The sequence below is a fragment of the Sorex araneus genome, chromosome 1, assembly GCF_027595985.1.
Source record: "Sorex araneus isolate mSorAra2 chromosome 1, mSorAra2.pri, whole genome shotgun sequence".
In the NCBI taxonomy this organism is placed as follows: domain Eukaryota; kingdom Metazoa; phylum Chordata; class Mammalia; order Eulipotyphla; family Soricidae; genus Sorex; species Sorex araneus.
Window position 1 is genome coordinate 148,945,220 of NC_073302.1, and position 25,302 is coordinate 148,970,521.

At 43.8% G+C, this 25,302-nt stretch overlaps 3 protein-coding genes across 8 annotated transcripts in view; 1 reads left to right on the forward strand and 2 right to left on the reverse strand.

Annotated features, from left to right (window-relative positions):
* Positions 1 to 35: 35 nt before the first annotated feature.
* On the reverse strand, positions 36 to 16,079 carry AK6 (adenylate kinase 6). The gene is made up of 5 exons (XM_055133573.1): positions 15,948 to 16,079; positions 14,291 to 14,383; positions 5,497 to 5,555; positions 4,911 to 5,056; positions 36 to 623 (listed from the first exon to the last, which is right to left on the reverse strand). The coding sequence occupies exons 1-5, from the start codon at positions 15,973 to 15,975 to the stop codon at positions 431 to 433; spliced, it is 519 nt and encodes a 172-aa protein (XP_054989548.1). The 5' UTR covers positions 15,976 to 16,079; the 3' UTR covers positions 36 to 430.
* Positions 12,408 to 15,999, reverse strand: TAF9 (TATA-box binding protein associated factor 9). Of its 3 annotated transcripts, none has more exons than XM_055130951.1 (3): positions 15,690 to 15,736; positions 14,291 to 14,383; positions 12,408 to 13,420 (listed from the first exon to the last, which is right to left on the reverse strand). In XM_055130951.1, exon 3 carries the CDS (start codon positions 13,401 to 13,403, stop codon positions 12,606 to 12,608), a length of 798 nt encoding a protein of 265 aa, XP_054986926.1. In that variant the 5' UTR covers positions 13,404 to 13,420; positions 14,291 to 14,383; positions 15,690 to 15,736; the 3' UTR covers positions 12,408 to 12,605.
* A 252-nt stretch (positions 16,080 to 16,331) lies between the features above and the next one.
* RAD17 (RAD17 checkpoint clamp loader component) overlaps positions 16,332 to 25,302 on the forward strand; it is a 32,681-nt gene continuing 23,710 nt past the window's right edge. The window contains exons 1-6 of one of the 4 annotated variants that reach the window (XM_055133558.1): positions 16,332 to 16,460; positions 16,892 to 17,062; positions 18,166 to 18,269; positions 21,623 to 21,880; positions 22,890 to 22,973; positions 24,951 to 25,107. In XM_055133558.1, the coding sequence (XP_054989533.1) occupies positions 18,225 to 18,269; positions 21,623 to 21,880; positions 22,890 to 22,973; positions 24,951 to 25,107 (544 nt within the window). In that variant the 5' untranslated portion in view covers positions 16,332 to 16,460; positions 16,892 to 17,062; positions 18,166 to 18,224. Of the gene's footprint in view, positions 16,461 to 16,711; positions 16,865 to 16,891; positions 17,063 to 18,165; positions 18,270 to 21,622; positions 21,881 to 22,889; positions 22,974 to 24,950; positions 25,108 to 25,302 lie in introns of those variants that run through there. The other 3 variants (XM_055133543.1, XM_055133550.1, XM_055133562.1) reach the window with 3 other exon arrangements.

The window sequence follows — 25,302 nt, forward strand, 5'->3', positions numbered from 1 at the left end:
CAAATTTATTCTTTAGCAACTGAAACATGAAAAGATGCTTTTTACTCTTTTTCCTTTATTATATTCATTATACCTTAGATTTAACTTTCTCATGGAGAAAACCCAAACAAAAACTTTCATATAATCCATCTTCTAGTCTTGTAACAGTTTTTTTTTTTTGGGGGGGAGGGTGCATGGTGGTGGCGGATTTGGAGACACACTTGGCCATGCTCCAGGGTTTCTCCTGACTCTGCATTCAGGGATCACTCCTGGTGAACTTGGAGGGCCATATGGTATGGATCAAACCCCAGTCGGCTGCCATGCAAGGACCTACAAGATGTACTATCTCTCCTGCCCCACTTGCAACAGTTTTTTAAATTTATTAATAATTGGGTCATTTATATGGCATGGGGAGAGATAGCAAGAGATTATAAAATGTCGATCTTATACTTCAAGAGCTATGATCTTTGACCCACTGCTCAATCCATGCCATTATCTGGTTGATATTATTCTCTAGATCATCCGGACTATTGCTGAGCAGCTGATGCACTATTTCTTCCTTGTAGGATGCTAAGGCTTCTTCATAAAGAACTTGAAAAATTTCACACTGAATGTTCTCTTTCAGTTTCTTCTCATTATAACCCCTAGGAGGCAAGAAGATAAGCAAACAAAAGCAAAGTGAATGACAATAATTAGGGACATTATTAAAATCTGGACACTTTAAAAACATAAAACCGAACACAAATACGTCTCAGCCTCCTTACCTGGAAAAATTAGACTCTCATCTGTAATATAGAGGCTTGTTTTCTTTTTTCTTTTTGTTTTTTATTAATGAATCACCGTGAGGGTACAGATACAGATTTACATATTTTCATGCTTGTGTTTCAGTCATACAATGCTCGAATACCCATCCCTCCACCAGTGCCTGTTCTCCTCTACAGATGACCCCAGCATCCCTCCCACCCCCCATCCTGTCTCCCCCCAGGCTTGTTTTCTTTAAGGGAAGCTAAACGAGGGACCAATAATTAGGTTTCTCTGAATTCCCATCTCGCCCAGCAATTTGTCAGGCACTCAGTATGCGAACATATATACTGATCTTAAGCCAGATTCTAAACTGTGAGACATCTCTAGCCAGGGTCTTAGATTTTAGAGTCAAGAGAAGGGCCAACAGATAAAGTACAGCAGTTCAGGTACATGCCCAGCAGGTGCCCAACCTGGTGAAGTTTCACCCCCAGATGCAGAGTGCCTAGAGCACCACTGGCTGTGGCCTGGGTATCTGCAGCACTGCAAGGCAGAAAGGCCTCCGCGGGCCACTGGACTAAATCACTGGCCAGGTTGAATGAAAATAGTAATGGGGGTCCCAGCCTCCTAAGCATAGATTGGGAGGTTAAAAAAAAAATTTTTAATTTCCAAGAACCTGTCCACACCCCTGTTTTTCTTTCAGCTATTATGGGGTTAAGGTACTTGCTTTGCATGAGGCACAACACTGCATAAGGTCCCTAGAGCACAACCAGGAGTGATTCCTAAAGACGTCCTGGAGTGGCTTAAGCCACACATTCTCCCAGTAAATTAAATGCTCATGTAAGAACCATTTTGTATTATTTGATGGATGATCAGATATATCTGTACTTTATCAATCCCAAAGAGATTTTTTAAAAAAATCTATCTTTCAGCAGATGTTAGCTGGTAAAAAGATAAAAATTAATTTGGGGTGTGGGGACTTTTATTATTAGTGAATCACCATGAGTTACAGTTACAAACTTATAAACTTTCATGTTTGCATTTTGTTTATATCCCTCCACCAGTGCCCACTCACCTCCACCAATGTTCCCAGTATCCCTCCCACCCCACCCCCCACCCCACCCCACCTCTGTGGCAGGGCATTCCCTTTTGTTCTCTCTCCTATTGGATATTGTGGTTTGTAACAGAGGCACTGCATGGCCATTGTGTTTGGTCTATATTCTATTTTCAGCGCACATCTCCCATCCCGTGCGGGTCCTCAAACCACACTTATCTGGTGTTCCCTTCTCTATGTGAGCTGCCCCTTCCTCCAGCATGTGGGGCCAGCTTCCAAGCCTTGGAGCCAACCTCCTGGTACTTATCTCTACTATTCTTGGGTGTTAGTCTCCTATTCTGTTATTTTATGTTCCACAGATGAGTGCAATCTTTCAATGTCTGTCTCTCTCTCTTTTTTTTTTCTTTTTGGGTCACACCCGGCAATGCACAGGGGTTACTCCTGGCTCTGCACTCAGGAACCACCCCTGGCAGTGCTCAGGGGACCATATGGGATGCTGGGAATTGAACTCGGGTCGGCCACATGCAAGGCAAACGCCCTACCCGCTGTGCTATCGCTCCAGCCCCTGTCTCTCTCTTTCTGACTCATTTCACTTAGCATGATACTTTCCATGTTGATCCACTTATATGCAAAGGTCATGACTTCATCTTTTCTAACAGCAGCATAGTATTCCATTAGGTAGATGTACCAAAGTTTCTTTAACCAGTCATTTGTTCTCGGGCACTCGGGTTTTTTCCAGATTCTGGCTATTGTAAACAGTGCTGTGATGAACATGTAAGTGCAGATGTCATTTTGACTATACTTTTTTGCCTCAGGGATATATTCCCAGAAGTGGTATTTCTGGGTCAAATGGGAGCCTCAATTTCTAATTTTTTGAGAAGCGACCATACTATTTTCTAAAAAGGCTGAAACAGTCGGCATTCCCACCAGCAGTGTAGGAGGGTCCCTTTCTCCCCACATCCACGCCAATAGCGGTTGCTTTTGTTCTTTTGGATGTGTACCAGTCTCTGTGGTGTGAGGTGGTATCTCATGGTTGTTTTGATCTGCATTTCTCTGATTAGTGAGGAAAAGCATTTTTTCATGTGCCTTTTTGCTTCCTCCCCATTTTTTGATGAGGTTGGGAGTTTTCTTCTTGTAGATTCCAACCAGTGCCTTGTATATCCTTGATATCAACCCCTTATCTAATGGGCCCCACCTGGCTGTCTTCACCTCACAGACTACTCTTGTAATATCAAACTGTAGATACCATGGAAAGCAGTCTGGACTAAATCTGATGCTCTCTTAGAGGGACACCTCAAAAATATGTTATAGGTTATAAAATGCTTATTTATCTTGTTATTTTTCTATTCATGTTATGAGGACACTCTGGCTAATGTTTGTTCATTTAGTAGCAAGTAATATTACTGTTGTTGGTGTCTTCCTATCAAGGTTTTACATAAAGGAAAAAGCATGTCTGGATGGAATTGTTTTATGGATTTTATGCTAAATCAAACTGTCCATTTAAGTATTCACTTATTCAGAAAATGTCATGTTTTAAAACTTTTACTCTTTTATATTCAAAATACTGGTTTTACAATAGTACTATCTGTAGCACTGTCATCCCGTTGTTCATCAATTTGCTCGAGCGGGCACCAGTAACGTCTCCATTGTGACACTTGTTACTATTTTTGGCATACTGAATACGCCATGGGTAGCTTGCCAGGCTCTGCTGTGCGGGCGGGATACTCTCAGTAGCTTGCTGGGCTCTCCTAGAGGGACGGAGTAATCGAACCCAGGTCGGCCGCGTGCAAGGCAAATACCCTACCCGCTATCAAGTTGGGGATGTAGCTGAGCAGCAGTGCACTTGCCCTGCATGTATAAAGCACTTGATCCCCAACAACAGGAAAAAGAATCAGGGGATAGTTCAAAGGATTTGAGAATATGCTGTATATGCAGGAGCTCTGGTTCTGATGTCTGGCACAACACAGTCCCCACCCACCATCAAATATGAGCCAAAAATTCTCCCCAAAAAACAAATTAGAGGCTATGGAGAGAGTATAGAGGGTAAGGTATTTGCCCTGCGTGTGACCAGCTAGGGTTAGATTTTCTTTTTTTTTTTTTTGGCTTTTTGGGTCACACCTGGTGATGCACAGAGGTTACTCCTGGCTCTGCACTCAGGTATTAGCCTGGCAGTGCTCAGGGGACGATATGGAATGCTGGGAATCGAACCCGGGTCAGCCTCGTGCAAGGCAAACACCTACATGCTATACTATCGCTCCAGCTCCCTAAGGTTAGATTTTCAACAACGTGTACAGTGCCCTCAAGCACCACCTGGAGGGATCTCTGAGCACAGAGCTAGGAAAAAGCCCTGAGCACAGCTGGGCATGATCAAACAAACAAAACAAAAACAACCAAATCAATAAAAAATAAAATAGTTACATTTCTAAAAATAACTCTTCAACATAGTAGTATCGACCTATTTCAGAAATCTGAACAAAGTTTATACTCTAAGAATTTAAGGGGAAGGGGTGAGGGAGATGACTCAAAGGGCTAGAGTACACACTTTATGTGTGGGTACCCATCTGATCCCTGCCACTGCATGATCCCAAAGCTTCTGGGTGTTGAGTCAACCTCCCTCAATATCATCATCATCATCATCCCATTGATCGTCGAATTTCTCGAGCGGTCTCAGTAACATCTCTATTCATCCTAGCCCTGAGATTTCAGAAGCCTCTCTCTACTCGTCCTTCCCAACCATGCTGCAGTGGAGGCTCTTTCAGGGTCAGAAGAATGAGCCCCAGCTTGTTATTGGTTTTGGCATATGAATACACCATGGGGAGTTTGGGAGGCTCTCCCAAGTGGGCAGGAAACTCTTGGTAGCTTGCCAGTGTCTCCCAGGGGGTAAAGTAGGCAATGAGATATCGCACAGCCACAAAGCGACCGCACACTTCCGGGAGCTTGGTTTTAAGTCTCTGGATGTTGGCTGTTGATGGGATTACACTGGGGGGAAAAGGGGGTAGTCCCTGGGTGTGACCACCTAGCTACTGGAGAATGAGAAATCTGGGCGGAAGAGGCCCAGTCTTGATCGGAGCAGACTTTGAGATCTCCAAGATCTCCAAGAGATCCCTCAATATAATTTAATGTATTCCCCTTTTACCTTGTTTCAAGTCTTTTGTACAGCACCGTGTTATCTGTTCTTAGCACAAAAACGATATGAAACCAGCGTTCTGGGAAGAAATCACAACCGTGGTAATCCACAATAACTCCACCTTCACTCATTTGATTTTCCAATTCATCAATCACCTGTAAGAAAGGTTTTAAAATTTAAAAAAAAAAAAAAAAAACAGCCGGGGCCAAAAAAGTATAGGAGATGTAAGGCACTTGGCATGACTGACCCAGTTCAAATCCCCAGCACGACATCAGATCCCCAGAGCACTACAGGGGTCCCTCCTGAGCAGTCAGGAAGAGCCTGACTGAGCAATGCTGGCTGTGGCCTGACAGACCAGTCCACTCCAGAGGGAGTAGAGGAAAAGTAGTACAGAAAAAGCACCTGATTTGCATGCAGCTGACCCCAGTTAGATTCCTGGGACTACATATGGTTCCTGGAGTACTACCAGAGGTCACTCCTGAGTACAGAGCCAGGAATAACCTGAGTTGGATGTGGCCCCAACCTCATCCACCCCAAAAATGTCAACTTTACTATTAAATTTAAAAAGGTACACTGCATGCAAAATTGTACTTACTCTATCTTCATCTAAAATGGAGCACTCATACTCTTCATCATAGCCATCAAACAACTGCCCTGAAAGAGATATTGGACTATTAGATTAGTGTTTTCTAAGTAGTTTCTGAGTTATCTGTGGACTTTCAGAATGGAATCTCTATCTAGTACTTTATTAGAAGTCAAGGGAAGGCACTAGTAATAGTTATTATAGAGACACGGATACAGCCATATATTATAATAGAAAATATTGGTCAATTAGTTGTGTCTAGAAGGAAATTTGAATAGCAATGTATGTGATGCTTCTTAAAAGCAATGGTGAAACCTATTCAAAAAAAGAGAAGAGGGGGCCAGAGTGACAGTATAGCAGGTAGGGCATTTGCCTTGAACACAGTCGACCTGGGTTTAACTGACAGCATCCCATATGGTTCCCCATGGATAGCGTGGAAAAATGCATGAGCCAGGAGTAACCCGAGTACTGCTGGGTGTGGCTCAAAAACCAAAAACAACAAAACACCTCACTTAAATCTAACACTCAGAACTTTTTGTCATTGGGATGGGGTCACACCCAACAGTGCGTGTGTGGGGGGTGGAGGGAAGAGGGGTCTCCATGCTGAGCCTAGAATTAAACTCAGGGCCTTGCCTGTGAAAGGCGTGTGTTCTACCAATAGAGCACAACTATAGCCTGTAAGAACTTTCATTTCTAAAATGAGAACATGGATTGTGTAATTTATCAGGGAAACCCTTAAGATGACTAGGATACTTCTGCAGCTGTTCTCTGACTTAGGGGTGCCTCGTGCCTCTGTCACAAAGGTCCCACCTCAATTAGCAGGCTACATTGTCCAGGAGCTATGTTCAACAGGATGCAGCAGCACTTGGTCTTTCATCCGGGGCACTCGTTATGTTTTCTCTGCCACTGGGCAAGGTGGTCTTGTTTGCACAGGACAAGTTCTGATGTGGGAGGTCTTAAAGCACAATGTGGCATTTTGTGATGGGCTTTTTTTTGTTTGTTTTTGGGTCACACCAGGTGATGCACAGGGGTTACTCCTGGCTCTGCACTCAGGAATTACCCCTGGCGGTGCTCAGGGAACCATATGGGAGGCTGGGATTAGAACCCGGGTCAGCCGGGTGCAAGGCAAACGCCCTACCCGCTGTGCTATCGCTCCAGCCCCAATTTGTGATGTTTTTTAAATGATGCAATTCTCTTTGCTCAGTGTTTACACCTGGCTCTATGCTCAGGGAATCACTGCTGGTGGAGCTTGGGGGGGACTATCTGTGTTAGCAGGGCCTGAAGGTTAGAAAGGCAAACACCTTGCCCGCTGTACTATCTCTCCAGTCCCTCTCTTTGGCATCTTCCTTGTGACTAAGAGAAGAATTTCCTAATAAGACATAGCGGTTTCCAAAGTCTTCAAGGAATGAAGCTTACTATTTCCACCCTCAGCATGAATCATAGATGAGGGATCTCAGGCAGGCTCATCCTTTGAGCCACGTTTAAGCATGTGCTATAAAGTTTGCTGCCCCCGCCCCGCAGAGTTTTGGCACAGTGAAATGAAGTGAAAAGGAGCAAGTGTCATCAAGTGAGGAGGGGCAGTCCTGAGGGTGAGCAGAAAACAAGAGGCATCTGCATTTGTCTTGCCTGAAGGGTGTGTGGACACACTTTGGACCTGTAAACCCCCTGTCTAGCTAAATATGACTTTTGTCTGCTTGGGTTGCTGCTCAGTTACCAGGAAACCTATCATCCTAAAGAGTTAAGCTCTCTGATAGTACAGCGGGTAGGGTGTTTGCCTTGCATGCGGTCGACCCAGGTACGATTCCCAGCATCCCATATGGTCCCCTGAGCACGGGCAGGAGTGATTCCTGAGTGCAGAGCCAGGAGTAACCCCTGTGCATTGCCGGGTGTGACCCAAAAAGCAAAAAAAAAAAAAAAAAGAGTTAAGCTCTCTTGGGGCCGGACAGATTGCTCAATGCGCTGAAGAACATAGTTTACATGCAGGCAGATTTGATCGCCAAAACTGCATGGACCCCGGAGCAAGGAGTCAGTATTAAGAGTCATTTTTAGCCAAAATGGAGTTATTTTTCTGTTACCCATGGCGTATTTGATATGCCAAAAAACAGTAACAAGTCTTAGTGTTACTGATGCCTGCTCGAGCAAACTGATGAACAACGGGACGATAGTGCTACAGTGCTACAGTATTTTTTAAAATAATGAGTGTTTTAGTGCCAAAATTCTATTCCAGGTAACTATACTATGTGATAATCTAGAACTGATTAATGTGAGGTTTCTTCATATTTTAAGTATGATGTATTTGCCTATTCAAGAACTAGTCAAATCTTAAAAAAAAAATACAAAAAACCCTCAAGCAATACTGTTTTTTTGGGGCCACACCCTACAGCGCTTAGGGTTTAGAGGCTCTGTGCTCAGGGATCAATCACTCCTGGCAGGGCACTGGGGACCATACTGTGGTGTTGGTGACTAAACCCCAGTCAGCTGCAAACAAGATGCCCTGCAAGTTGTACTGTCACTCTAGCCCCAGAAACGCTTTCAAATTAATCTTTATACTGTAAGACTATACATAGACTATACATACTTTTTTGAACGGGGGTGGACAGAGGGAAGGAGCATAGCTGGCAGTAATCAGGGGTTTCAGTTTACTGGTCAGGGGTCTCAGAGTGTTCAGGGAAATATATGGAATTTGGGGATTGATCCAGGGGCTCCTGCATGCTAAGCATGTATACTTATCCTTTGAGCCAATTCCCAGGCCTGAATTGCAATTTATTACTTTTGGGTCACACCTGGCAGTGCTCAGGTGGTGCTTGGGTTGCCGGAGATCAAATTCGGGTTGGCAAGGTAAGTACCCTCCCACTGTCTATCTCTCCCGTCCCTGCTGTACTTCTTAAGTCAGGCTAAAACAAATGAAAAGACAGTCTTTTCATCAGACCTTGCAATAAATGGGGGTAGACAATTACCTAACACGCTGTGATAATATTGTAATGTTAAAGCTCACGATGCTATAGATGGACACTGAATATATCAGGAATACAAATGTAAAATATTAGGGAGTTTCCTGGAGGAACTGACTCCTGTGATCGAGTGAACCCTGGCGATGCTTGGAGGACAACATGATACTGGAGGTCTGAAGATGAGTGAGCACACACTAGGCAAGTGCCTTCTCTCCTATACTTTCTCTGGCCCCTTCATTTCAAACTTTGGGATAAACCAGTATAACAAGAAACAGAGCAATATTACAGCAGGCTGGGTGCTTGTCTTGCACACAGTTGCCCTGGGTTCTATTCCCAACACCCACCAGGAGTGATTCCTGAACTCCAGAAATAAGCCCTAAGCACTACTGGGTGTGGCCTTAAAACAAACAACAATCAAATTTTGGAAGAGGAAAATAATCTATGTGACATTAGAAAATTTAGGTTTCAAATCCAATTTATAGTTGTTTAGAATAATGTTTCCTAAATGAAGACCATCTGGCCCCATGTGGGCCCTCAGAATACTCCAAGTGGGATATGGTTTCCCAATCAATCACCTCCAGGAGTGATCCCTGAGTACAGAGCCAGGAATAAGCCCTGAACACAAGCAGGTCTGTCCCCCAAAACAAAACCAAAAAAGGAATACTGCATCGGACACAGATAAAAACGGCATAAAATGACAGCCACACATAAGACTAGGGGGCCAACACAAAAGAAACAGGACTGCAAGAAGTTGAGAAACACTGATGAGTATAGTAGGTAGGATGCTTGCCTTGTAGGTGGCCAGCCCAGGTTTGATTCCAGTACCCCATCTGGTTTTCTGAGCCCACAAGGGGGATCCCCAATTGCAGACCCAGGAGTAAGCCCCAAGCATTGCCGGGTATAGCTCAAAAGCCAAATTTTTAAAAAAAAGTAACATTGGTTTAGATTCTAGATCTTAAGGCAACAAAAGATGAAAGTGAATTTAGGAATAGAATGCTGCAGATGAAGGGGACACGGCGTGCAGAAAATGACTGTAGTTGAAACTGCTCTGCTGTTTTTCCTGGGTTAACAGCACAATTTCAGGCAGCATTATATCCTCAGACCAGGACATTGCTCAGTGGTAGAAGGTAGTAGGCCTTGCCTGTGTGTAACTCAGGATTTGATTCCCAGCATAACAAGAAACAGGATGGTATAGAAGAAAAAGTGATAATCAAGAGTAGATTTCAACATGGTCCTCAGAACAGGATGGGGTAAGTGGCACAGGTCTCTGGTGTGACATGGGGTACCAAATTAAGGTCCTGAGGTCCACAATCCCCAGCACCTCAAAGCCCCATGTGAATGCGTACTATTTCTCTGGCCCCAGAGCTTGTGCTTTTTAAATTTGATTGGATACATTAGTAATTCTACAGAGATGATTCCATCTTATAGAGATCTAGAAAATCTAGAATATTCTATTTTGTATCCATGGCCTCAGACATGGAGAGGCTTGTGGTCCTCACTAAGCTTTCTCCCCAGAGCCTCAACTAAGTTTTCATTATAAAGAGGCATTATAGAAGGGGGGATTAAGTCCTAAATAATTAAGGCTATCAGAGGGAAAGGCTGTAACAAAATCACTGGAGAAAGTTACTGTAAGAGAGCAAATGCTAAGATTAGGACAGCAATGTCCATGAGGCCAAGGGAGCTCAAGTCAAAAGGCTGGCAGAGGGTAATGTCTGTCATAAAAGTTTAAAGCAGGGACGAGTCTCTTCTCTAAGGACAGAAAATACCTCAGCTGCCATTATTGATTGCTACAAAAACAAACACTGCTAGGCAATAAATTATCAAGGTTTCAAGTAGCTTTTATTGTTTTATTTTCAGGACACACCAGGCAGTGGGAGCAGTGCTCAGGGCTTATGCCTGATTCTATGCTTAGAAATTAGGTATAGATCAGATCAACCATATGGCGTTTCTGGGATGGAACCTAGGTTGGGTTTATTGCAAATATGATCCTAATTATTTTTAGATCTATGGATACTGAAGGGGGAAGAAACAGCTTAAGATTGATACAACTGGTATCAGGAAAAGTAAGGACACTGGCATGTTATATATTTTTTGTTTCCAATCAATCAGAAGTGTTCAGGGCTTACTCCTGGTGGGCCTCAAGGGACAATACAGGGTGCCAGGGATTGAACCTGGGTTGGCTGTATGTAAGGCAAGCACCTTACCTGTTGGTGCTGATCTTTCCAGCCCCTGGTATCCTGGTATATTTTTCATTAAACTAATTCATCAATTTTTCTTGAACTTGGTTTAAAGGGCATAAAATGCTTTCTTACAAATAATGCATTTTACAGATCTTAGTTTAGTATGATAATTCCATTTAGACATATTTGCTTGTTTTTTTTGGGGGGGAATGGATTGGGAGGAGAGGTTAGAGGACATCCTAGCTGTGCTCAGGGTTCATTTCTGGCTCTGTTCAGGGATCACTCCTTGTGCTTGGGGGACCATAGTCAGTGCTAGGGATTAAACCCAGGTGGCCTCCATGCAAGGTAAACACGCTACTTACTACGTATCTCTCTGACTCAAGAATATTTTTTGGTTCACATAGGCGGTGCTCAGCAGTAGGGGTTTTATATGCAGCTGGGGATCAAATAGGGTTGGCTATACAATCTCTCCAACTTCACTCTAGCTTATAGAGACCAGTGTGTTTTATGAGCTGAAAGAACGGAGAATTGTCTTGTTCACTGTATTCTATGGAGTAGCATCCCTGCCTCTTATCCTCTTATGGTTAACAGCAGCACCCTCCCCCCACCCACCACATTCTAGTTACGACTACAGAAAGTCTCCAGAAATTGTCAGATGTCACAAAATCACTCCCCTTTGCCCCCACAGATGAGCAGTGCTTTACAGACTGACAATCTGCCTTAAAATACACATCTCAGATTATTTATTTGGGTGTGTGTTGGAGAGGAACCCTCACCAATGCTCAGGGCTTACTTTTGCTCTGTGCTCAAAGGAGATAACTGGTGCGGAACTTTAACTGGGGCACAGCTGTGTTCAAAGCAAGTACTTTAGCTCCGTACTATCTCTCTGGCCTGTCTCAGATTATTTTTCAGATAAAATCAAGTAATATCAGGGAACCACATAGGGGAAATCTGGTATATTATTAAGAACTTTGCAAAGTACTTCATCTAGTACCATAAATTCTTTAGCTGGTATTAGAGAAGGAAAATCCTTTTGCTTTAAGATTCAATGATCTCACCAGTGGAATACAAAGAGGATGGTAGGCACACAACATGCTAAATTAGTGAGTACAAGAGAAGAGAATTCAGTGATGAGAAAGTGATGATCTCTCCCATCATAAGACTTCTAGATGAAGTTTAACTGTTCCTCTCAACACTGTTTGTGGTAGATTATATAGCTACTTCAATATTGAGAAATATTGAGCAAGTGATTTCAACTGGAAAACAAGACCATATTTCTGAAGCCAACTTGTCAAAAATAGTCAACAATAATTAATGCTCAATAAGGGACATTTTATGACAATATAAAGAATGCCTATTTATAATAAACAAAAGTCTTATCTTTTTTGTGCCAGGGATCAAACCCCTACTGCCTTACACACTAAGGGAGGTGCTCTGTTTGGGAGGCGCAAGGAAAAAAAAATACATGTGCAAGAATGACTCATATGCCAGAGATTCTAACTGAAATCTAACTAGACGTGTGGCCCCTTTCATTTGAGAAATACTCACACAATCCACATACATATGTAATATTTATGAAATAGGTGTGTAAACCACTTACTGATAAAATCACAAATTTATTTCAGAACAAAATGTTTTAGTTACACAATCCCACATCTGAAGAGCTCTGATCTAAACATCTGAAGACATCAGCAGTGACATGCTAATGGTATAGCAACTTAAGAGTTGTTGCTGGTTATTCCTGGTAGTGATAGAGGAAAACTTGTGAAAACAATTCCCGAAGTACTAACAATCAAACTGACAAACAAAAACTTTATTTTTAAAGGCCAATGAAAAAAAAACATTTTTAAACTTAAGGAAAATCCAACATGTAAACAGCAAAGTATGGTAACTACATTTACTCAAAACTCAAAAATATTCGGCATGCAGTTTCAATCTCAATTCAATTAACTCAAGGCCAAGCATACACATTATATGTTTCAAGGCTAGATTACAAATTATCATAATCATCATCGTCATCATCATCGTCATCATCATCATCTTCACGTTTTCTTTTCAATGCATTTGATGATTCATTGGCAGTATTTTGTGATGACACCATATTCGTGGTAATAAGAATGTTTTTGGATCCAATTAGAGATGGATTAATAAGAACATTCTGAACTGCTGATGCTGTAGGAATTGATGCTTTTACAGCTGGGGCCTGTGAAGTGGGCATCTGTACAGTAAACCTTTGCCCTGTAAGGGACATCGGAGTCCCTACTTTAGTTGCAACAGACATTGTTTGTGGGGTTGGTGTGCCAAGTGTAGGAGTACTTGGTCTACTACTAACTGAACCAACACTTAATCGTGGAACTGTTATTCTTCCTGCAGAAGTGGATGCCTTTTTTTGTAAAGACTTAAGTCTATAGTTTGGAGCAGTCAAGCAGTATCTATCAGGTGGTAATCTAGGGCCAGAATATGGCTTGATCAATGGCAAAGGGGTCTGATTTCTTTGCCTTGCAATATCCAGTAAAAAATCTCTTGGGGGAGGAGAGGTAAAAGACTGGTCAGCACGACATTGGATTGCCAATCGCACATCATCTGCATCAACAGTAGCTTTCTTAGCATGACTTGAATAGATTTTTGCATCATCTAAAATTGTAGTCACATATCGGAAGGCAAACTCCAACATCTGATTTATAACTCTCGGCTCATATTCTGTAATCCCCATATCCTTCAGGATTTGTGCCATCATCTGTGCATCTTTCGGCATGCTCTTGGGAGAAGCCATCTTGCCAGTCTCCATGATATCCGGTGATCAGACTTTAGATCATTTGAAAAAAATACGCACATTAGATCAAACCTGAAATAGTTACTTCAGCAGCAACTGTCAGGAACTTATATGTCAAAAATTTAAAACACATGCAAAATATTTGAAATTTTTATGAGGCACACTTGAAAGTTCTCTCTACACTTCCTGAACTTTTACTTCATGCAATCATTGTATAAAAAAGAGGTGAAGACAACAATAAGAGACTCGGTGCAAACGGAGTAAAATAAGTAAAAATGAATCATTTAAAAAATATGCAGTTTTGTGCAGGCATGCAACTATGAAACTAATTTAAGATATCAAAGGACAGTCTGAGTTCAAAATAATCTAACCTGGGGATGGGGATGTAGCTCAGTAGGAGTACATGTCAACCACACATGACTTAAGATCCTATACTTGCTCCCTGGCACCATAAAACAAAACCCAAACAATAAACACACTAACTTTCCACTCCCCCCACCAGGGTTACTCTGGTAACCACCACCAAAACACTCACCTTTCAGTAACTGTAACTTAACATCAGCAGCCCCCAAATCTTAATGCTAATGAGCGGCCTAATTAAAAACCTTTCCCCTCCTCCCTATTACTAAATTCTAGCTAACCTAAGTCTAATCTCCTCAGGGCAGTCACCTTCCCAGTGATTCCTCTCCAGAGGAACTGCTAGTCTTACATGAGGTTAGAGAGGGCAAGTCACAGACAGAACATCAGGACACACTACTCGACACAATATTTCTATTTCTGACCCCCAAGAAAGAACTAATTCCTTCATAATCATCTTTCCTGTTTTCCTTCTCTCTCACAACACCAACTCTCTACAATACTTTCCTTCAAAAAGAGAAAATCTAAACCAATGTGTCCCTTACCTTCTCGAGCTAAATCACCCACATTAACGTATTTCAGTCCTGATCTTGATGCAAGTTCTTTGCCCAGCGTGGTTTTTCCAACACCTGGTGTACCTGTAGACAAACCACAAAAACACTGTACGTGAAATACTTATTACATACGTTGGCCACCTATCTACCCTTAAGAGTCTCAACTGAAATGAAGTTTCCGAATTAGTAACCCCACAAGAATACACCCCGTGACTTAATCAAAACTATCCAAAGCCTCTTAGATGCCAGGATCTCACCTCCTCTATCTGACTCTATCAGAAGTAGGTAGAGTTTGAGCAACTCTAACTGGATCCCAGCACCACGGAAATTCCCAGAAGGAATGAGCAAACCCCAGCACATTGCAATTAGGAGGGAAAATTTTTTTTTTTGAACCACTTTTGTTTTGGGGAAGATTAAGATGGGGGGGGGGAATCAAGCAGAAAAATCCCATTACCACTACTGAAATTCGCCCCCATGTTCTACCCTAGAGATCCCTGCTAACAGTTTCTAAGATCACTTTCCAAACACTCTCCTGCACACTCCACGTTGAGCGCACTCTCCCGCATCTAGGCACATACAGTTCCCCATTTGACAACCGAACAGCACTGCTAAGCTGTTCCGCATCCTCTTTTTCTTATCAAGAGCAGTTCAAGCTAATTCAATGCAGAGCCTTCAGCGGGCAAGGTATTACAAGGAGAAAACAACAGGGCTCAAACAAGACAGTCACGCTGACCCGCAAGTCCACGCCCTCCCCACGCCAAACACGAACCTCTGGAGACGACACGAGCCAGCGTGGCTGAGACACCCCCGCCCCCTCCACTAGTCCCGGGCCCACACGAACACGCGCTCAGGCTCCGCTCCGCGCGGGCCCACAGCGTCCACGCCCCCCCCCTCCTCGCCCCCGTCGTCCTTCCCCGGCCCCGGGCCGTCGGGGAGGAGCGCAGGAAAGGCGCCCGGGGACGTTGGTCCTCGCGACCCTGCCCGTTCGCGGGGCCTGACGGGGCGGAGGAATGACACCGGGCCCGGAGTCCCGGACGAGTCCGGCTCCCGCGGCGCCCGGCCAGTCCCGGAACACGACCCCGCGGCGCCCGCGACACAGCGCCCGAACCGTCTTTCCTCCGTCAAAAAAAAAAAATCAAATAAACCAATAATAAAGACAAGAAAGGAACAGCCTGTGGGGCGCCCGCAGCCTACGTCCACAGAGGAGGGCCGCGGCGCGGGCGGAGTCAGCGCGCTGAAGAGACGAGGAGGAAACGAAAAGCGGCCCCGCGGGAGGCGGCTCGGCGGCGGGCAGAGCCCGGCGGAGACGCGCTGAGGAAAGGCGACGCGCAGGCCGCGAGGGAGCCGGGCCCCGGCCGGCCGGGGAGGAGCGCGGGGCCGCGCGCGTTACCTGCTCGCCGCCGCCCCGAGCCGCCGCGGCCCTCAGCGTCCCGGACGGCCCCGTCGCGTCCCCTCCCCCCCCGGGTGCGCGCGCGCGCGAGCGCCTTCCAGAAGCGCAGCCGCCCTCGCCACGCCACGCGGCCCCGCGCGGAAACGCAGTTCAGCTGCTTCCTCCCCCCCCCCCGCCCCGAAAGCGAGCCCGACGCCGAAGCAGGGCCCAGGGGTCCCCGCCGGCCGGCGCCGGCCCCTCCCCGCCGCGCGCCCTGACCCGTGAGCAGGATGTTCGGCAGCAACATGGTCCTCGCCGCGACAGCTCCCGGGAGCAGCGGGGGTGGGGGCGGGGGTGAAGAGTTCACGCGCGCGACGCAGCACGGGGAGGAGCCGGATGGGACGGGCAGCTGCGAGCGCCAGCGCCTCCGGGGTCCTCAGCGTCAGGCGTCGCGCGAGGCCACCCGCCTCCTCCACCTCGTCCCCGGCCGAGCGCTCACCGCGCCCCTCGGTCCCACGCTTGAGCCGCGGGAGCTGAGGCGGGCGCCCCGGGGCCGGGTGCGCGTTCGGCTCAGGCGGCGCGCTGGAGGCCTAAGTCACCCGCTCGGGGGCGGCCCCGCCTTTCAGGCAGCGTCGCGTGTGCGCCGGGCGGTGAGAAAGGACCCCGGGAGGCGGGATCTGCGCGCGCCTGTGCTGGGGGCCCGGTTAGGGACTCTGCGGTGCTGCCCTTCCAGCTGGAGTTGAGCCTGGCCGCCTCCGCTCCCCTGCCCGCGAGGGGATGCGGCTCCCGAACGTAAGGCGGCCGCGGTTGTGGCTTGTGTGTCTGTGTGTGTGGATGTGCGCGCGCGCGTCTGCGTGCGCGTGCGTGTGTGTTAGCGACCGTGTCCACCGCTGCCTTCATGCCTTCCCGGGCTCTCGTGGCTCCGCCCCCCGACGAGCCCATCCCTGCTCGGGATGAGAGGGGTGGGGGTGCAGGGCGCTGGCCCGGGGCCCGCGACTCCGTTCCCCTCGCCGCTGATTCCAGCATTGCTGGTTGGCACGGACGTTTGAGCGTCTTGTCACCTGTGTAGCGCGTTGGGCGGTGGAGTCTGCTGGACAATTTTTTGAAATCTCTCCTCCCTCTGACGTCTCATTTCAGGAACCTAGCGTCAACAGGCAGGGCCGGTTACCTGATTTTTTTTTTTTTTCCCAAAGAAGGTAATTATCAATCCTATTTCCGAACAGGGGCTGGAGACTGGATGAATTGTAACAGCATTCTACGTCTGTTACTATGATCGGCCAGCTATATTCACTCAAATACATGTTGTTCCCACCTGCCTACCTCTTTGAAATTCCAAAGGAGGGGAAAAAAACATAACTGAACGATTTGTGTGCGCTTCTACGATTCATTTTCTAGTATGCCTAATTTTTCTGATTGTATAATACTTGCACGTTATAATTATGTTTTCTTTCAAAATCTGCGTTAAATACGCATGCCTTCCAATTCCTAGATATTTAGACATTAAAATTTTCAGTACTTGTTTATCAGTAAATATTAATGGATTGGTGAAGTCGGATGTTACCAAAAGATGTAAGCAATGTCGGGGTCGGGGATGACACTCAGTAAAAGAGTGCAGGCCTAGCATGTTCGATCTGGTTTCCATCTCTGATGCCACAAAAATAATAATAGGAATAGTTAAAAAAGTATCAGAAAAATTTAGAATCAAATCCTCCAAAGTTAGTGACAGGTCTGAATTCATTCTTTGAGTGAATTTGTGAATAAAAAAATTGCTGCTGTAATTTGAAATTTAATTTTCAGTATAAAATCTACACCAGTATAATTATTTGATATTCTTTAATGACTAATGGTAGGTGCACAAATGCATCTTCTCTCTCTCTCTCTCTCTCTCTCTCTCTCTCCTGTATTCTGTAGTACTGTTGAGAGTTTTGTGTGTGTGTGTGTGTGTTTGTGTTTGGTTTTGGACCATGCCCAGCCACTAGTGTTAGGGCTTACTCCTGGCTATTTGCTCAGGGGTCACTCCTGGCAGGGGACTTATGAGTCACTTTGGATTGAAGGTGGTTGGCTCTATGCAAGGCCAGCATCCTACCCACTATACTGTTGCTCTGGCCCCTACACTGTTGAGTGTTGATTTAAACAAACAGAAAAAATACTAAACAGATTGAGCTCATGCTTTGCCTGCAGGACGCCCAGATTGGATTCTCCATAAGGTTTTCTGAGCTCTGCCAATAGCTGTTCTTTATCCCAGCATAGTGCCTGAGGACTACAGTGTGATCCAGAATCCAAACAACAGCAAAGAAAAACATTCATCTATAGTACTGCAAATAATTTAACAATTGCCATCATTAGAAGTTAAATTTCCTTTAGCATTTTGATTTTTTGCTTCATTTTTGTTTGCTATTTTCTTATATTCTTGAGCTTTGAGCTATTGATATTGGTACACATCAATTACCATACTCTGTTTTAGTTTTAATTTGAAATTTTTTTCTTTTTGCCCTAGGAGAATTATACTTTAATGTCATATAGATTATATACTATGGATGGGAACTGTTAAAGTTTATGATGTCAGAAACTTCTCTTAGACCAAAGCTGTCTTCTACAAAGGTATGATACGTTTCAAATGGTCATATAATAATTGCCTAAAACGAACTATAAAATTTCACATGTTCTTAATGATGTCGAACTAATTATTTCTAGTCTCTGTTATAGTTGATCTTAAATTGTCTAATACTGGGCCAGACTGATAGTATAGCACGTAGGATGCCTACCTTGCCTGCAGCCCATCAGCCTACCAGCTTTAATCTGTAATGCCACATACTATTTCTGGGCCCCACCAGAAGTGATCCTTGAGTACCACTGGGTGTGGTGCGCTGTCTCTCCCCAGTTTCCCCCCTTCCCCCTCATACCCACCTACCAAAAACTTGTCTGAGAAATTGTGAAACAGTTGTGTACTGCCAGCACAACCTTCACTTTGGAAGATTATTTGCATTTTCAGTTACAGTGTTGTTTCCGCTCCCCTGACCCGTGAGCAGGATGAAAGCAGAGAAATGAAAAAGGACGAATACATGATTTGGGTGTGGTATTGGAACCCAGTTCTCTGTAAAGCTAAAGCAGTTGAATAGGGTGGTCGTCACACAGTGCTGGGTCAAACTCCTGACACTGTGTTCAGACAGAGATCATTTGTGCAGGGCTTAGGGGACCATATGCGGTGCTAGGGATCAAACACAGGTTGGCTGCTTACATGGCAAGTGTTTTTACCCACTTTATTAGATTTTCTGGCCCCTGGTGTTTACATCTACTTTTATATAGTAATTGAGTTTTGCAGTTACTCAGTGAGAGTTCCATTTTTGTGGGAAAAAAATTTTTTTTAAATGTTTAAAATGCAGATCAAAATTGCTATAGGTTTACTATAATAGATAATTTTATTTATTGTTAAAAATAGAGGGAAATACTAAAAGAGTTTTATTGGTTACTGTCTTGAAGAGAAAGAAATGAATAGGTGGATATTATTTAATTTGTTCCCAGATGTCTATTTCTCATTCCACTGCTGATAATATTTTTTATCCTCTGTCTCTTAAGAGAGACGGGCCCTGGGAAATAACTGCTAAGGCTGGAGTGTGTGCTTTGTATACTGGGACTCCTAGTTGGATACTTGACACGACAAGCATCCCTGAATTGGTCACTCCAGCACAGCCAGTTTTGACCAGAAAACCAAAAGAAGGGAGGAAGGGAGGGAAGGAAGGAGAGAGGGAGAGAGAGGAATAGAGGGAGGAGAGGAGGGACAGAGAGTGAGAGGAGAGAGAGCTAACTTGGAAGAAAAGAGGTTTCTTCCAAACCTCTTTTCAGCTCTGGGTTCTTTTTCCAAAGAGGAGCACTGTTTAATAAAGTCTCATAGTTATGGATGGATTTTTCAAAATTAAAAAATTTTTTTTTTCTTTTTGGGTCACACCTGGTTATGCACAGGGGTTACTCCTGGCTCTGCACTCAGGAATTACTCCTGGCAGTGCTCAGGAGACCATATGGGACTCTGGGAATTGAACCCGAGTCGGCTACATGCAGGGCAAAAGCCCTACCTACTGTGCTATTGCTCCAGCCCCTAGATTAATATTTTTACAGGGAAATAAGATCTTGTTTCTCTTTGTTAACCAGGCAGGAAATTCCCAAGTTCAAGAATTAATGTAGATTTTTTTTTGGTATGGGGGCAGAGTGGGGTGGAGTTGGGCCACACCTGTCTGGTGTTCAGGGTCTGATTGTGGCTTTGCTCAGGAACTACTCCTCGCTGAGTTGGAGGTGTGCAGACATGACCTGTATGTGGTGCTGAGGAGGAAACCTGGTCGACTGCATGCAAAACAAGTGCCTTAATCCCTGTACTATCGCTCTGACCTTAACTGCTAGAATCGTAAGAAAATTCATCTTAAAGCTGGAGAGATAGTATGAGGGTAAAAAAACTTGGCTTACATGTGCCAGTTTTAGTCCTGAGCACAGAGCCAGCACTGGCTTCTGAACACTGCCAGATGAGAAAATTTGTCCTTAAAAATTCTCATCATTGGGGCTGGAGATATAACTCAGCAGCAGAACACATGCATTGCTTGGGCACCATATGGGATGCTGGGGATTGAACTAAGTTATCCACAAGCAAACAGGTACCTTACACGCATAAGCAGACAGGTACCTCACCCACTCTGTTATCTTTCTGGCCCTGAGACCCTGGGTTTCGTTCCAAGCACCACATAACACTCTGATCTAAGTATTAGAATTCTTACATCTTTACAAAGTCTTAAAACTTACAGGAATTACTCAGATATGTAGAAAATGGTTCTTAGATTTTATGTAGAAAATGTATATTATAAATGGTCAAGGTAGGCGTTTTGCTTTTTTTGGTTTGTGGCTGAACAGTATTTTAGGTATTGGTTTTGCTTTCTTGAGGGCAGATAATCTGATACTTAAACAATTTATTCCAATAGATGAGTTTTTAACAGAATGATTTTACTCTTTGACTTGGGAAGATTGCAATTACTTAAAACAATTAAGTTTGTATTCTGTATTTCTTTACATGGCATTCACCATTACTCTGGTCAGATTGACAAGTATGCATTTGCTCATTTTATAAAATAGACTGAGAGGGATTTCTGAGTTTTTTATTTTAAATATTGCAAATATATTTAATGGGCAGGGAATTGAGTTAGGTCCCCAGCACCTCATGATCCTCCAAAGCACCACTGTGGGAATTAGTCCCCTTAACAACAACGACAAAAATACCTGAGGATGGGTTATACTGCTAGGTAAATAGCTTAGGTCTTAGAATGCAAAGGATTTGCAAAGGATTTGCAAATGTACACCTCGGAGAGAACAGATGACAAATCTCTGCCAGCTGCAAATGCCAGGCAAGTATAGCATTAGAATGTTTAGTGTCTTTTCAAATGTAGGGGCAGCATGGGCAAAAATAGAACAGGATGGGTGCCTGCTGCTTAACTAGGTGAAGTACCTAGTCTCTGCTCTTTACCTATTGAATGTTGATGTCCTTACTAATTGTTCTTAATGTCTCTGAACTTAAAACCCAGGCTTACCTCTTGGGAGCTGGTGGGGTGGTGGGCTTGTATTGAATATTGTATTGAATAAATGGCCTGCCTTGCTCGGACCTCAACAATGGCTTTTAGGTGACCTAAAGTTGGATAGTCTGTGTGTTTGTCTCTGTGTGTTTGTTTCCATTCTCTGAGTCTGGTCTCTTTTGGATGGCGGTTGAAGGTGCCAATCTGATTGGCATTAGACACCACTAGAAATATCCCCTGAGCACAGAACCAGGAGATGGCTCAAAAGCACTGCCAGTGTGGCCCCAAAACATAACATACTGCAGAGGAAAGAATTTGTTCTTCTAGAGTACAATATATAGAAGTAATTCATTAATGTTGGGAGTAAATACAAAAAAATAAAATGGTATTTCCATGTTTGTTTTTCAGGTAACAGATTGGGTAGATCCATCATTTGATGATTTTTCAGTGAATGCAAGCCTCTCTACTGTCATTACCACGTCAGTTGGTGTGAATAACTCAAATCGTAGAAGAAAAAACTTTCCTTCCACATTAAGAAGTGGTGGTAGATTTCCACCTGGAAAAAGAGGAAAATTATCTTCCTCGGAACAGACTTTTCTAGAAAATTCAAAAGAATACCTATCTGACAATGAACCATGGGTGGATAAATACAGACCAGAAACTCAGGTATTAAATACCATGTAAATGAATCTACATAATTTGATTTCAGGAAGAAGGATGTGTTTCCAGATTATTACTCATAAAAATCAGTCTAAATGACAAAACCAAAATCATATAGGTCCTCCCTACCCCCCCCCACTCAGATTTTCCCTATAGTTATTCTAAGTCTATGCCATTAGTTATCTGTCTTGGTTTAATTTAACCCCCAAATAAAATTGTTCTATTTATTTTTGTAACTTCAGTGCCTTATCAAATAAGTACCTTCTCCAGGTGTATTTTTAAAAAAGCCAGGGGCGGGGCTGGAGTGATAGCACAGTGGGTAGGGCGTTTGCCTTGCACACAGCCGACCCGGGTTCAAATCCCAGCATCCCATATGGTCCCCTGAGCACCGCCAGGGGTGATTCCTGAGTGAAGAGCCAGGAGTGACCCCTGTGCATCGTGTGTGACCCAAAAACCAAAAAAAAAAAAAAAAGCCAGGGGTGGGAGGGTACTGGAAAGATTGTACAGGGGTTAAGGCACTTGCCTTGCATCTGGCCAATTCCACTTTGATTCCCAGCACCATGTTTAGTCTCCCTGCTACTGTCAGGAGTGATCCTTCAGCACAAAGCCAGGAGTTAAGCCCTCAACAGAGCTGGTTGTGGCCCCAAAGATTCCTGCCCCCCCGAAATGTATTGTGGATTTGTCCAAATTTTCATGTTAACTTAATGATAGGATTTTTCCAGAACAATATTAAGAAATTAGGGGCCTGGAGCTATAATATAGCTGGTTGGGTGTTTGCCTTACACACGACCAACCTGGATTTGATCCCCAGCATCTCATATGGTCCCCCAAGCACTGCCAGAAGTAATTCCTGAGCAGAGCCAGGAGTAACCCCAGTGCATCACCGGGTGTGTGACCCAAAAACCTCAAATAAAACAAAGTATAGTTCATATTTTTGCTTAGTTTATATTAGTCTTTGCTGATGCACCAGAAGTTCTTGGGTTAATATGTTTTATTTTAATCTTGAATTATTTAGCATGAACTTGCTGTACATAAAAAGAAAATCGAAGAAGTTGAAAATTGGTTAAAAACTGAAATCTTGGAAAGGCACCTCAAACAGGTAATTGAATAAGTGTAGTTTAAGGTATTTACCATCAAATGTTACAATTATACTGTAAAAGTTTAAAGTTAAGGGGCTGGAGCGATAGCACGGCGGGTAGGGCATTTGCCTTGCATGCGGCCTACCCGGGTTCAATTCCCAGCATCCCATATGGTCCCCTGAGCACCGCCAGGGGTATTTCCTGAGTGCAGAGCCAGGAGTAACCCCTGTGTGTTGCCAGGTGTGACCAAAAAATAAATAAATAAATAAAATAAAGATAAAAGTTTAAAGTTAAACCTCTACAAAGAAGAAACTTTTATTTGTATTTCTTTTTCCCTTTTAAATCTTATCAATGTAAAACACAGTAAGTCAGTTAGGGAGTTAGTATATTTACAACATCAGCTTATCTCAAATTGAAACAAGCAGGCAAATCACATGGTAGTTTTTGAACTAAATGTATCCTAAAGCAGTCATCATTGGTTTTCTTTTACTTTCTAATTGTACAGTTACCCTTAGTTCACAAGGTAGAATATACTTTCTCTTTAAACTTTTATTTTGAGATCCTTTGAACATAATGGAAAGAAAGAATACTAAAGGAATATTTATAGATCCATAAGATCTTCTTTACACCCCCCACCTCCTTTCCTGTTTAAGTATCTGAAAATAAATGTGTTTTTGTCAGACTTTAAGAGTGTTTGATATACTTTGCTTACCTTTTTGTTGATGTGTGGTTAAAGCTTACCTGCAAGAATCTCCCTGCTGAAGGTACTCACTTTCTGCTTAAGTTCTTACACATTTTGGTCATCATGCTCACCAGCACGGTCCCCCAGGTGATAAGGGCAAATCTGGCAACACTGCTTCTGGAATCACAAGGGCCCCAACAAAGAGCATTGTGTAAACTAAGGGTAAATAAGGAAAACCAGTGGTGATAACAATATATATATATATATGTGTATATATATATATATATTTACACGCGCGCGCGCATATGCGCACACACACACACACACAATCCTCTAAGGAGAGGTTTGTTAATTAAGATTGAATTTTGAGTTTTAAAAAGTAAATTTTTCAAGCTTATGTAACCTATAAAGATCCACTTGTTTCAAATGCTATTTCCCTAATTTTTCAGTGCTTAACACAGTGGGTAGGGTGTTTGCCTTGCACGCGGCCAACCCAGGTTCGATTCTTTCGTCCTTCTTGGAGAGCCCGGCAAGCTACCTAAACTATCCCGCTCTCACAGAAGAGCCTGGCAAGCTACCCATGGCGTATTTGATATGCCAAAAACAGTAACAAGTCTCACAGTGGAGACATTACTATTGCCCGCTCGAGCAAATCGATGAACAATGGGACAACAGTGCTACAGTGCAGCTTTTTTAATTTTGACTATAAGTAGTCCTATGGAGAGATAAAATACAAAAATTGAGGATTTACAGTTCATGAAATAAGTTGTTCTTATTTTATCTAAAGTTAGATTGCATCATTGTGAAGTTTGGGTTGCTTATATGAGATATTCAGTAAATGTAAAAATATTTAGGAAGAAAATTCAGGTATAGGGGGCCGGAGCGATAGCACAGCGGATAGGGCGTTTGCCTTGCACGCGGCCGACCCGGGTTCAATCCCCGGCATCCCATATGGTCCCCTAAGCACCGCCAGGAGTAATTCCTGAGTGCAAAGCGAGGAGTAACCCCTGAGCATCGCTGGGTGTGACCCAAAAAGCAAAAAAAAAAAAAAAAAAGAAGAAAATTCAGGTATAATACTGTAGCATTTTGATTATTTCCTGGAGGAAAACGGGGTGTGTTGTGGCCCTACCTGGCAGTGTGTTGGGCTTATTCTGGCTCTGTGCTCAGAGATCACTTCTGTCAGTGCTAAGGGGACCATATGGGGTGCTGGGGATCGAACTGGGGTCAGCCATTTACAGCGCAGATGTTTTTACTGCTCTAATATTTTTCTAGCCCACTTGCTTTGATTTTTAACTGTGTGTGTTTTTGGTTGCAGCGTGGCTCTATTTTATTAGTAACAGGTCCTCCTGGATGTGGAAAAACAACTACTATAAAAATACTCTCAAAGGAGTATGGTATTCAGGTTCAAGAGTGGATTAATCCAGTTTTACCAGACTTCCAAAAAGATGATTTCAATGAGATGTTTAATCCTGGTAAGGTTTTATGTGAAAATAGTAGGAATAGAGGGAAAATTCTATGTAGTAGTGGTTAACACACAAACATCTTGACTCTATCCTTAAGGTTCTTGAGTTCCTGTTGTACATAAGTTTTTTAAAATTCCAGTCTTTTTTTTTGGGGGGGGGGGCGCCACTTTTCTCAGTACAAGGGGTGGGGAAGGGTGCTGACCG

What these genes read in the sequence shown, in the direction of transcription:
- AK6 (XM_055133573.1), bottom strand. Translation starts at nt 15,975, where the DNA reads ATGTTGCTGCCGAACATCCTGCTCACGG. An exon ending in GCCGAACATCCTGCTCACGG is followed by an intron (nt 14,384 to 15,947) that starts GTCAGGGCGCGC and finishes GTTTGTCTACAG; the next exon opens with GTACACCAGGTGTTGGAAAA. An exon ending in GGGTGATTTAGCTCGAGAAG is followed by an intron (nt 5,556 to 14,290) that starts GTAAGGGACACA and finishes TATCTCTTTCAG; the next exon opens with GGCAGTTGTTTGATGGCTAT.
- TAF9 (XM_055130951.1), bottom strand. Translation starts at nt 13,403, where the DNA reads ATGGAGACTGGCAAGATGGCTTCTCCCAAGAGCATGCCGAAAGATGCA.